General features: G+C 29.7%; 1 protein-coding gene across 1 annotated transcript; it reads left to right on the top strand.

Moving 5' to 3' along the window:
- Positions 1-1,778: 1,778 nt before the first annotated feature.
- LOC144205024 (E3 ubiquitin-protein ligase TRIM39) lies at positions 1,779-12,718 on the top strand. The gene is made up of 4 exons (XM_077729057.1): positions 1,779-2,355; positions 6,370-6,509; positions 10,138-10,305; positions 11,992-12,718. Exons 1-4 carry the CDS (start codon positions 1,864-1,866, stop codon positions 12,698-12,700), a joined length of 1,509 nt encoding a protein of 502 aa, XP_077585183.1. The 5' UTR covers positions 1,779-1,863; the 3' UTR covers positions 12,701-12,718.
- Positions 12,719-14,003: the final 1,285 nt, after the last annotated feature.

The raw sequence follows: 14,003 nt of genomic DNA, 5'->3' as shown, positions 1-14,003 counted from the left end.
AAGAAATGAAGGCGGGATCAATAACATGAAGTTCTTGTTCTTCTTCTGAACAAAACAAGATGTATTATTTTCTTCTTTTTTCTATTTTGATGCTATCATTTCTGTGCAACAAGTCAGCTGACAGTTGCTTGTTGACAGTCTTTCAGGTGAAAACGGGAAGTATTTCACCCTGTAGTGTTTACCCACATTATGACTCATTCGCACTGTGTATACCAAAGCAAGTTCCCACATTTACAATCCGCCCCAAAACAACCGTGTGAAGCGTTCGTCCAACGTGATCACTTCAAACATCATTTCGCAATTAAAATATTGACTATTTAAAGTGTTTTGAACGTCGACCTCACGGTTCTGAGGTCGAGGGTTCGATCCCAGGTGGCTCCTTGTCATGTTTTGCGTGGGTTTTCTCTGGGTGCTCTGTTTTTTGTCCCACATCGCAAAAAACATGCTAGGCTAGCTGGTCGAAAACTTTAAATTACCCCTGGCTATTTCATTTCCCATTGTGGCCTACCATTGGCTGGTCATCGATTCAGGTTGTGTTCTATCTGTGGTTAGCCGGGGTAGGCACCCCCGCGAGCCTTGTGACGATAAATGAATGAATTAATGATGTATCCTTTAGTTCAGGGGTAGGGAATCTATGGTTCAGGAGCCGTATGCAGCTCTTTTGATGGTTGTATATGGTTCGGGAGTCGTATTTGGCTCTTTTGATGGGTTCAAATGGCTCAGGAGTCGTATTTGGCTCTTTTGATGGGTGCGTATGGCTCGGAGTCATACATGGCTCTGTTGATGGGTGCGTATGGCTCAGTAGTCGTACATGGCTCCTTTGAAGGGTGCGTATAGCTTGGGAGTCATATGTGGCTCTTTTGAAGGCTGCATATAGCTTGGGAGTCGTACATGGCTCATTTGGTGCATATGGCTCAGGGGCCGTATGCAGCTCTTTTGATGGGTGGGTGCACCTGGCTCGGGAGTTGTACATGGCTCTTTTGATGGGTGTGTATAGTTTGAGAGCCGTAAGTGGCTCTTTTGATGAGTGCATATGGCTCGGGAGCCGTATGTGGCTCTTTTGATTGGTGCATATCGCTCGGGAGCCATATGTGGCTCTTTTGATGGGTGCATATGGCTCAGGAGTCATACAAAGCTCTTTTGATATGTGCATATGGCTCAGGAGCCACACATGGCTCTTTTGATGGGTTCATATGGCTCGGGAGCCGTACAAGGGTCTTTTGACGGGTTCATATGGCTCAAGAGTCGTATGTGGCTCTTTTGATTGGTGCAGATGGCTCAAGAGCCGTGTGTGGCTCTTTTGCTGGGTGGGTATGGCTCTTTTGATGGTTGCATATTGCTCTCCACTGTTTTAGGATCAAATTAAAATGAATAGTTTAGATGTATATTACATTTCCTGATTTCCCCCTTTTAATAATTGCCCTTTTTCAATCAATTTCTTCTGTGTTTTCAGTTCAAAAATCATTTTTGTAAAATCTAAAAATATATATTAAAAATAGCTAAAATAAACATTGATTTAAATCTATAAAAACCTAAATATCCAGGGCTTTTAATCCAGTTCTTTTAATCCATTTATGTATAAAAAAAAAATCTAAATATTATATCATGGCCAACTGGATCCAACATGCTCAAACTACCCTGCAAAAAACAATGCATGTCATATTATTACCGTCAACACACCTCACAGAGTGTTTGTTTTTCTTTTTTTTCACCTGCTCAAAAAAGGAATGTCGTTCCTCTTGACGCGCATGTGCACGTGCCGTCAATCATACAACAAGCCAACGTTTGTCGCTTTCCTTTCATTTTCCATCTCGGAGCCACAGAAGCCACATCTCATCATCCAATGATCCATAATCCTTCATCATGAATTTTTCTATGCGAGAAGAACTAAGTTGTCCAATCTGTCTTCAACTTTTTTTGGACCCTGTAGTTCTCCCTTGCGGCCACAACTACTGCCAAATTTGCATTTTCAAAATCATCGAAAACAACGATAAAAAACTACAATGTCCAGAATGCCGAGTGGAATTTGAGGGTGCTCAATCCCTACAGAAGAACTTTAAACTGGGAAGTATCATTAATGGTTTTATCGCGTCCAATTCCGACCCCGATCGGTCTCCTCCGCCGCCGGCGATGATGGACAAGGAGTTGACGGAAATCCCTGGCGACCAATCGTCTGAGAAGGAGACGGGGAAGGAGTGCAACGTACATCGGAGTCCGCTTGTGTACTTTTGTTCGACTGATATGACCTTGTTGTGCTCCAAGTGTTTTATGGAGGGTCGGCATCAGAACCATGACCTTTTGACCTTTAGTGTTGCAGAGGGGGAGATGAGGAGGGCTTTGGAGGTCCGCAGTAAGGTAGGAAAACTTTGTTTTTGTTTGTATGTGTGTGGATAATTTGCTTAAAAGTGGTTTTGTCATTCTAAAATGATGCTTATTTGAATATTTATTAATTGACTATTTATTAATGTGAGTGTAATATTATGAAATAATAATTATTTGTACATTATATCTACAACATAATAGTACCCTGAGGGAAGTATGTATAGGTAGCATTTTTAATAACACAAATTATTTTGTAAATATTATTCAATACTACTATGCTCTACTGACTAGTTACTATATTTATCCAGTATTTATGATACAATCTTTATGATACGTTATTTTGGATATGAAATTTAGAATGCGATAATTGCAATATGATGTTTCCATCGATATTTACCATACGATATTTACCATACGATACGATATTTACTATATTACAATATTTACAATACAGTATTTAGAATACAAAATTTTCAATAATTAACATCCAATATTTACTATAATATACTTACAGCACGATGTTTACCATACGAAATTTATGATACGGTATTTACTATACAATGTTTACTGTACAATTTTTACTGTAAGATATTTACTGTAAGATATTTACTGTACGATATTTACTGTTCGACATTTACTGTACGATATTTACTATACGATATTTACTATACGATATTTACTATACGATATTTACTATACGATATTTACTATACGATATTTACTATACGATATTTACTGTACGATATTTACTGTACGATATTTACTGTACGATATGTACTATACGATATGTACTATACGATATTTACTATACGATATTTACTATACGATATTTACTATACGATATTTACTATACGATATTTACTATACGATACTTACTATACGATATTTACTATACGATATTTACTATACGATATTTACTATACGATATTTACTATACGATATTTACTAAACGATATGTACTATACGATATTTACTATACAATATTTACTATACGATATTTACTATACGATATTTACTATACGATATTTATTATACAATATTTACAATCCGAGATTTACTATACAATATTTACAATCCGATATTTACTATACGATATATTTACTGAATTTACAATACAAAATGTACAATACAAAATTTACAATACAATATTTATTATACGATATGATATTTACTATACAAAATTTATTATACGATATGATATTTACTATACAAAATTTAAAATACAATATTTACCATATGGTATAATAATGCAACGTTTACTATACGATACAATACTACAATACCTTTAGTGTTGCGGAGGGGGAGATGAGGAGGGCTTTGGAGGTCCGCAGTAAGGTAGGAAAACGTCGTATTTGTTTGTATGTTTGTGGATAATTTGCTTAAAAGTGGTTTTGTCATTCTAAAATGATGCTTATTTGAATATTTATTAATTGAGTATTTATTAATGTGAGTGTAATATTATGAAATAATAATTATTTGTACATTATATCTACAACATAATAGTACCCTGAGGGAAGTATGTATAGGTAGCATTTTTAATAGCACTAATTATTTTGTAATTATTATTCAATACTACTATGCTCTACTGACTAGTTACTATATTTATCCAGTATTTATGATACAATCTTTATGATACGTTATTTTGGATATGAAATTTACAATGCGATAATTGCAATATGATGTTTCCATCGATATTTACCATACGATACGATGTTTACTATATTACAGTATTTACCATACGATACGATATTTACTATATTACAATATTTACAATACAGTATTTAGAATACAAAATTTTCAATAATTAACATCCAATATTTACTATAATATACTTACAGTATGATGTTTACCATACGAAATTTATGATACGGTATTTACTATGCAATGTTTACTGTACAATACTTACTATAAGATATTTACTGTACGATATTTACTGTACGATATTTACTGTACGATATTTACTATACGATATTTACTATACGATATTTACTATACGATATTTACTATACGATATTTACTATACGATATTTACTATACGATATGTACTATACGATATTTACCATACGATATTTACCATACGATATTTACCATACGATATTTACCATACGATATTTACCATACGATATTTACCATACGATATTTACCATACGATATTTACCATACGATATTTACCATACGATATTTACCATACGATATTTACCATACGATATTTACCATACGATATTTACCATACGATATTTACCATTCGATATTTACTATACGATATTTACTATACGATATTTACTATTCGATATTTACTGTACGATATTTACTATACGATATTTACTATACGATATTTACTATACGATATTTACTATCCGATATTTACTATACGAAATAATTATTCGTACATTATATCTACAACATAACAGTACCCTGAGGGAAGTATCTGTACGGTAGCATTTATAATAGCACTAATTATTTTGTAATTATTATTCCATGCTATGCGCTACTGACTAGTTATTATGTTTATCCTACTACTGTACTATGATACTATATTTACTATATGATATTTAATATTTGCAATCCAGTATTTACGATACAAAGTTTGCAAAACGATATTTGGGATACGGAATTTACAATACGATATAAATGATACGACATTTGTGATATTATATTCATGATATGACATTTACCATTTGATATATACCATTCGATATTTACTATACATTATTTACAATCCAGTATTTAGGATACAACATTTTCAATACTATATTTACAATATGATATTTAACATCCAATATTTACTATACGATACTCCATACGATATTTACTATACAAAATTTACGATAGTGTATTAACTGTTCAATATTTACTGTACGATATTTACTGTACAATATTTTCTGTAAAATATTTACAGTACGATATTTACTGTACGATATTCACTGTCCGATATTTGCTGTACGATATTTCGTATACGATATTTACTTTACAATATTTGCTATCTGATATTTACTAGCCGATATTTACTAGCCGATATTTACTATCCGATATTTACTATTCTATATTTACTATCCGATATTTACTATCCGATATTTACTATCCGATATTTACTATCCGATATTTACTATCCGATATTTACTATCCGATATTTACTATACGATATTTACTATCCGATATTTACTATACGATATTTACTATACGATATTTACTATACGATATTTACTATACGATATTTACTATACGATATTTACTATACGATATTTACTATACGATATTTACTATACGATATTTACTATCCGATATTTACTATACGATATTTACTATACGATATTTACTATCCGATATTTACTATCCGATATTTACTATCCGATATTTACTATCCGATATTTACTATCCGATATTTACTATCCGATATTTACTATCCGATATTTACTATCCGATATTTACTATCCGATATTTACTATACGATATTTACTATCCGATATTTACTATCCGATATTTACTAGACAAAATTTACTATACGATATATTTACTATACAAAATGTACTATACGATATATTTACGATACAAAATTTACAATACAAGACTTACTATTCGATATGATATTTACTATACAAAATTTACTATACGATATATTTACTATACAAAATGTACTATACGATATATTTACGATACAAAATTTACAATACAAGACTTACTATTCGATATGATATTTACTATACAAAATTTACAATACGATATTTACTATATGGTATAATAATGTACGATGAAACGTTTATTATACAATACTATAATACACTATACAATACTACACAATACTATTTATGCTATTATTATTGTATTCTCTGTGTTTTAGAATCTGGACAGTACAATAAAAACACAATTTTAGCGGTCAAGTACACTTTTCTAAGACAGTACAGCTATCTGCTAATGAAAAAAAATGAGGCAACAGTCATGTGACTTGAAATCATTCCATCTTATTCATTGTATGCCAATCAATACAAAGTTTTTGTGTTGTTTCTGCATCAAGTGAATGACATATAGATCATATTTGTGCATTTGCAGGTGGTTTCCAACAGGTTGCAGATGACCAACTTTTTGGTGGAGAGGGTGAAGGAAGAGCAAGGACTCTCCGAAACTGTTGGAGACAAACTGGTCAACAAGGCGGTCACCACCGTGGATGTCATGGCTGAACTGATTGACGGGTAATGCTGCAGACAAAAAAAAAACACACTTTTTTTTGCATATTTACAACAATAGGGATGAGTGGTTAGGGCATCGACCTCAAAATAATGAAGGCAGGTTCGATTCCCGGTCAGTTTTCATTGTGTGAGGTTCGATTCCCGGTCGGTTATCATTGTGTGAGGTTTGCATGTTCTCCCTGGGCTTGCGTGGGTTTCCTCTGGGTACTCCGTTTTCCTTCCATATTTCAAAGGCATGCTTGTTAGGCTGATTGGACACTCCAAAATTGCCAAAAGTGATTGGTTGTTTGTCTTATTGTACCCTTTGATTGGTTGGCCACCAATTCAGGGTGTTATCTTAGTCAGCTGGGATCGTCTCCAGCACCCCCTGTGACACAAGTGAGGGTAAAAAAAAGTTCAGAAAACGAGATGGGAAATGCAATTTCCAACAATATGTGGCAAAATAAACTATTCATTTCGAAAATAGAAAATAAAATAAGAAATAAACAACATATGTCATTTAAATCTGGTGTATGTGTATGTGTTTATATCTATACATAAATACACCAGATTTATTTGACATATTTTATTTGTAATGTTTATTTTTTGTTTTCATATATATACATAAATACACCAGATTGAAATGACATTTATATATATATATATATATATATATATATATATATATATATATATATATATATATATATATATATATATATATATATATATATATATATATATATATATATATATATATATATATATATATATATATATATATATATATATATATATATATATATATATATATATATATATATATATATATATATATATATATATATATATATATATATATATATATATATATATATATATATATATATATATATATATATATATATATATATATATATATATATATATATATATATATATATATATATATATATATACATATATATATATTATATATATATATATATATATATATATATATATATATATATATATATATATATATATATATATATATATATATATATATATATATATATATATACCAGATTTAAATAAAATATCTATTTTTAAATGTTTTATTTATGTATATATATATATATATATATATTTTATTTTATTTATTTTTATTTTTTTAATATATATATAGACATAATTAATGCTGTTCCGATAAATTGCAGTAGCAAATTTCCATACCAACTAGTTTATATATAAATATATATAAAAAAAAATTAATAATAATATTTTATATATATATATATATATATATATATATATATATATATATATATATATATATATATATATATATATATATATATATATATATATATATATATATATATATATATATATATATATATATATATATATATATATATAAAATATTATTATTAATTTTTTTTATATATATTTATATATAAACTAGTATATATATATATATATATATATATATATATATATATATATATATATATATATATATATATATATATATATATATATATATATATATATATATATATATATATATATATATATATATACACCAGAATTAAATAACATATATTTTTTTGTTGTAGTTTTATTTATGTATATATATTTTTTTTATTTTATTTATTTTTATTTTTTTAAATATATATAGACATATATAGACAAATAATCCTGTTCCGATAAATTACAGTAGCAAATTTCCATACCAACCAGTTTATCTACATGCTGTGATCTTGTAAGTGGTGTGGAAAATAATACTGTTTAGTACACATTGGCTCAATAATGGTTGGGAAAGTATGATTCCGAGCATGTTATGTCCTATCATCACAACCCTTATTATTGCAAAGCACAATGAAACCAGAAGAACCAGATCACATGATGACTATCGGAGAAAGAAATGCGTGTCTTCTTTTGTTCTAAAACATCCATCAGCATTTTATACTTCTCATATCATGTTTGTTATTTTCCATTGCCAAATTCTCACACTGTAAAATGCACTAAAACGCACTAAAAATGCGCTAAAATTAAAACTCAAATATCGACAGACTTATATGCGCAAACAACCTTAATTTTTAGTTGCAAAATTTAATATTTTTCTTTGATTTTCACTGTATATGGTGTGTATTTAGTACAATTCTATATATATGTGTATACATAGTTGTTGACCTTATTTGCATACTAATCTAATTGCATATCCCCAAAAATGTTCTTCTTTGGCAAAAAAAAGCACCAATTTAACAAAATTTTGCTTCATTTTGATCAATATTTTATGCGTCTTCTTAACAATAAATAGTAAAAAATTTAATCCTGCAAAAAACCCTAAAAAAACAAGTAAACTGACTCACTGACTATCATACATGGCAACTTTTTTCCCGTATTTTAGAAGTTTTTCCAGTATTTTATGAGTTTTTCCAGTATTTTAGAAGTTTTTCCAGTATTTTAGAAGTTTTTCCAGTATTTTAGAAGTTTTTCCAGTATTTTAGAAGTTTTTCCAGTATTTTAGAAGTTTTTCCAGTATTTTAGAAGTTTTTCCAGTATTTTAGAAGTTTTTCCAGTATTTTAGAAGTTTTTCCAGTATTTTATAAGTTTTTCCAGTATTTTAGAAGTTTTTCCAGTATTTTATAAGTTTTTCCAGTATTTTATAAGTTTTTCCTATATTTTATAAGTTTTTCCAGTATTTTATAAGGTCTTTCCAGTATTTTATACGTTTTGCCAGTATTTTAGAAGTTTTTCCAGTATTTTATAAGTTTTTCCAGTATTTTATAAGTTTTTCCAATATTTTATAAGTTTTTCCAGTATTTTATAAGGTCTTTCCAGTATTTTATACGTTTTGCCAGTATTTTATAAGTTTTTCCAGTATTTTATAAGTTTTTCCAGTATTTTAGATGTTTTTCCAGTATTTTATAAGTTTTTCCAGTATTTTATAAGTTTTTCCCAGTATTTTATAATTTTTTTCCAGTATTTTAGTAGTTTTTCCAGTATTTTTTTTAGTTTTTTCCAGTACATTAGAAGTTTTTCCAGTATTTTAGAAGTTTTTCCAGTATTTTATGATTTTTTCCAGTATTTTATATTTTTTCCAGTATTTTAGTAGTTTTTCCAGTATTTTATAAGTTTTTTCCAGTATTTTAGAAGTTTTTCCGGTATTTTATAAGTTTTTCCAGTATTTTAGAAGTTTTTCCAGTATTTTATAAGTTTTTCCAGCATTTTATAAGTTTTTCCAGTATTTTAGAGGTTTTTTGATCATTCCAAAATGTGTATGCTGTATTTTTAAGTACATTTTTTTGTATAACCAAGCTTGTTTGACCTATTTCAGCCCTAATCCGGATCGTCTCGGTCACTGGAATCAGACAAAAACGTCATTGTTCACGCCTAATATTGTCCGCCTTTTCACTATATAAATATAGCGTGTCAGCAAGCAATGTACCCAGAAAGTCAAGCTATCAGCGTCATACAGCAACATCTACAGAATCTTGAATTTGGTGCACACTGATTGGCTAAGTCATCTATTTTGTAGAAAATGTTAGATTTTAAAGTGCGCCCTATGTGAGTAAATATGTGTTAAATTGCATTTTTTCGATTTATTATCGCTTAATAAGATGAATTGGAATCATTTTTTTCCTTCTGGTGGTGTGTTCAGGTACCGTGAGCGATTGCATAAACTTCTGGACGACGAGCAAACCCAACGTAAAAACACCTGGCAATCGGGTGTAGGTGGACTTGAGGAGCAACAGCAGCTACTAGTGGACGCTCTGGAAAGTGCAAATGATGCCCTCAGTTTGACGGAATCTTGCAGCTTCATTAACAAGTATGTAATCGACCGAAATAAAGGTTACACCCATTTATTTACCAGTTATTCTTTAGAATTACCCCCACCAAACAAACTTGGGAGATTTTAATGTAAATTTAGTTGAAAATTAATCATTTATGGGGCACTCGTTTAATTTAAGGCAAAAAACTGACAAAAATTCCAGTGTCATTTGGCGGAAATTATTTCTCAGTTTTTATTCATTTTAATGTATTCATTGTATTAATATTATATTGATCAGAAAGTGCGGACAGCATAGTGTGGATTAGTGGTTTCCGCGTTGGGCTCACAGTTCTGGGGTCCAGAGTTCGAATCCCTGTTGGTCCATTTGTGTGGAGTTTGCATGTTTTGCCTGTGTGGGTTTTCTCCAGGCACTCTAGTTTCCTCCCACATTCCGAAAAACTTACATGGTAGGCTGATTGGACACCCTAAATCACTGGTATCAAAGCGGGGGCCCGGGGGGCCATATCTGGCCTACCGCATCATTTTGTGCGGCCCGAGAAAGGAAATCTTGAGTGCTGATTTTCTGTTTTAGGATCAAATTAAAATGAAGAGTATAGATGTATATTAAATTTCCTTATTTTCCCCCTTTTAGATCAAAATTGTCATGTTTTAATCTTTTTTTTCTGTTTTTAGTTCAAAAATAATTTTGTAAAATCTAAAAATATATTTAAAAAAGCTAAAATAAACTTTGTTTTAGATTTATAAAACAAACAAAATATTCAGGGTTTTTAATCCAGTTCATTTAATCCATTTATTAAAAAAAAATGAAATATAGGCTCTAGGACCCTCCGCGAACTGAGTGAGAATAAAATGAAAGAATAATCCCCAAATACATAAACATAGTATTGAAAATACAAGAATGGTGAATACAGAATTCTGATATTATGGCATATTTAACCCAAAAAAAAAAAAGTGATGTTCATGTGCGGTTCAGTTAGTTTTGATATTTGAAATAAAATAAAAAAAATTAAAATAGTAACTTCACTTGTCCTCACTGTGTGGCATTTGCATATTTTCTCTTCAGTGTGGGTTCAGTTAGTTTTAATATAAAATATATATAATTAATATATAATATATAATATTAATATATATAATAATATAATATAATATAATATAATATAATATAATATAATATAATATAATATAATATAATATAATATAATATAATATAATATAATATAATATAATATAATATAATATAATATAATATAATATAATATAATATAATATAATATAATATAATATAATATAATATAATATAATATAATATAATATAATATAATATAATATAATATAATATAATATAATATAATATAATATAATATAATATAATATAATATAATATAATATAATATAATATAATATAATATAATATAATATAATATAATATAATATAATATAATATAATATAATATAATATAATATATATATAATTTATATATTATATATATATAAATAGTAACTTCACCTAATTAAAGCTGGCGGTCCGGTGAAGAAGTGGGTAACGCATCACCCACATAGTTCTAGGGTCGAGGACTCAATCCCAGATGGTTCCTCCCAGTGTGAAATTTGCATATTTTCTCATCTGGGCTTGCGTGGCATATCTCCGGGTACTCCAATTTCCTTCCACCTCCCCAAAATACCCATGCTAACATACCTAATTGAACATTTTCTTCTTCTTAGGTTTCTATCAATCGAAGAGAGGCTTAGGACGGCCGCCACGGTAACAATTGCCTGCAACATACCCGCAAAAGCGCCACTCAACACCAAACAAATGCAAGAAGGCCTCCGAACGGATGCCTTCCGAGCAGAAATGAGCCGCTTGGCTGATTTCCTCTGCATCCTCTTCAACCCTTTGGAGTTGACCTTTAACCCTTCCACAACTCACCCCAACTTGCAACTAAGCGCAGACCAGCGTACGGTTAAATACATCGACGTTAAGCAGACGTACGCCGACCATAAAGAACGATTTACCAGCGCCCCGCAGGTCATGTGCCACGAAGGTTTCTCCAATGGCGAGCATGTTTGGGTCGTGGAAGTCGGACCTGAGAGTATGTGGTCACTGGGGGTGTGTTACAAAAGTATTCCACGCCGTGGTGACCATAGCCGATTGGGTCATAACTCGGTGTCATGGCGCCTCCAGTGGAAAAGTGGAAAATTGACGGTTTGTAAGTCTTCGTCTAACGTGGTGTTGCGTGAAATGAAAGTCCAGCCGGTGAAGATTGAGGTAGCGTTGGACTATGAGGGTGGTACGTTGATTTTTCATAGTATTAAAGGTCAACGGGAGCATCTTTATACGTTTAAGGTTGCATTTAAAGAGACAGTATACCCAGCTTTTAGTATCCATTCGACAACGCCACAGTCTTGGATTACACTGCAGTGTGGGTTGTGAGATTTCTTTTAAGGATGGACAGAAGAAGAGATGTATATTATATTTACTGATTTTCCCCATTTTAAATCAATAATTGAAATTATTTTAATATTTTTTTCTGTTTATAGTTGAAAAATCATTTTGTAAAATCTAAAAATATATAAAAATTGTTTGTTTTACACATTAATATGGAACATAATGATGAGAAGACATTTTCCCTTGCTAAGAAAAAAAAGCTCAAATAAACATTGTTTTAGATCTGTAAAAACTGAATATTCAGGGCTTTTAAACTATTTATAAAAGGAATCAAAATATACTATCTAAAATTGTCCGCCGTGTTTAGTTTCGAGGAGTTCGAGCCCTTAAAACAGGGGTGTCAGACTCGGGTTGGTTCGTGGGTCGCGTTAACTCGATTTCATGTGGGCCGGACCATTTTAGATATAGTATTTAGATTTTTTTTATATAAATGGATTAAAAAAACTTGATTAAAATCCCTGAATATTCAGTTTTTTTATGGATCTAAAACATTGTTTTTTTTAGATTTTTTTATATATATTTTTAGATTTTACAAAATTATTTTTGAACTAAAAACACAGAAAAAATGGATTAAAAAAATAAAATTATTGATTTAAAAAGGTGGAAAATCCGGAAATTTAATATACATCCATACTCATCATTTTAATTTGATCCTAAAACAGAAAGTCGGCACTCATGATTTACTTTCCCGGGCCACGCAAAATGATGCGGCGGGCCAGATTTGGCCCCCGAGCCGCCACTTTAACACATGTACCTTAAAATGTCCATCATTACTTAGGGTTCGGCTCGGGTTTCTGTTTTCCTGAGAAAAAAAATATATACTAAAACTATTGACTTTTAAGAAAATAAATGCTTATAAAAATAGGGGTACAGTCACCCCTATTTAATATATATATATATATATATATATATATATATATATATATATATATATATATATATATATATATATATATATATATATATATATATATATATATATATATATATATATATATATATATATATATATATATATATATATATATATATATATATATATATATATATATATATATATATATATATATATATTTATTACTTCAGTTGAGGCCTAGTAGCAGGCGTGGCTTCTGCTTACGAGTTTCAGCGTGAATTTTCACATTTTTATGAACTTCAAAAAATGATTCAGTGCTGAGTTTTTGTTTTACGCCATTTTCCTAGTAGCAAGACAGTGGGAGTGGCTTCTGCTTATGAGTTTCAGCGTGGATTTTCACATTTTATCAAATTCACAATTAAAAAAAAATCC

This window comes from Stigmatopora nigra, chromosome 1, assembly GCF_051989575.1.
Source record: "Stigmatopora nigra isolate UIUO_SnigA chromosome 1, RoL_Snig_1.1, whole genome shotgun sequence".
Classification (NCBI taxonomy): Eukaryota; Metazoa; Chordata; class Actinopteri; order Syngnathiformes; family Syngnathidae; genus Stigmatopora; species Stigmatopora nigra.
This window is presented reverse-complemented; position numbering and strand designations above follow the sequence as displayed.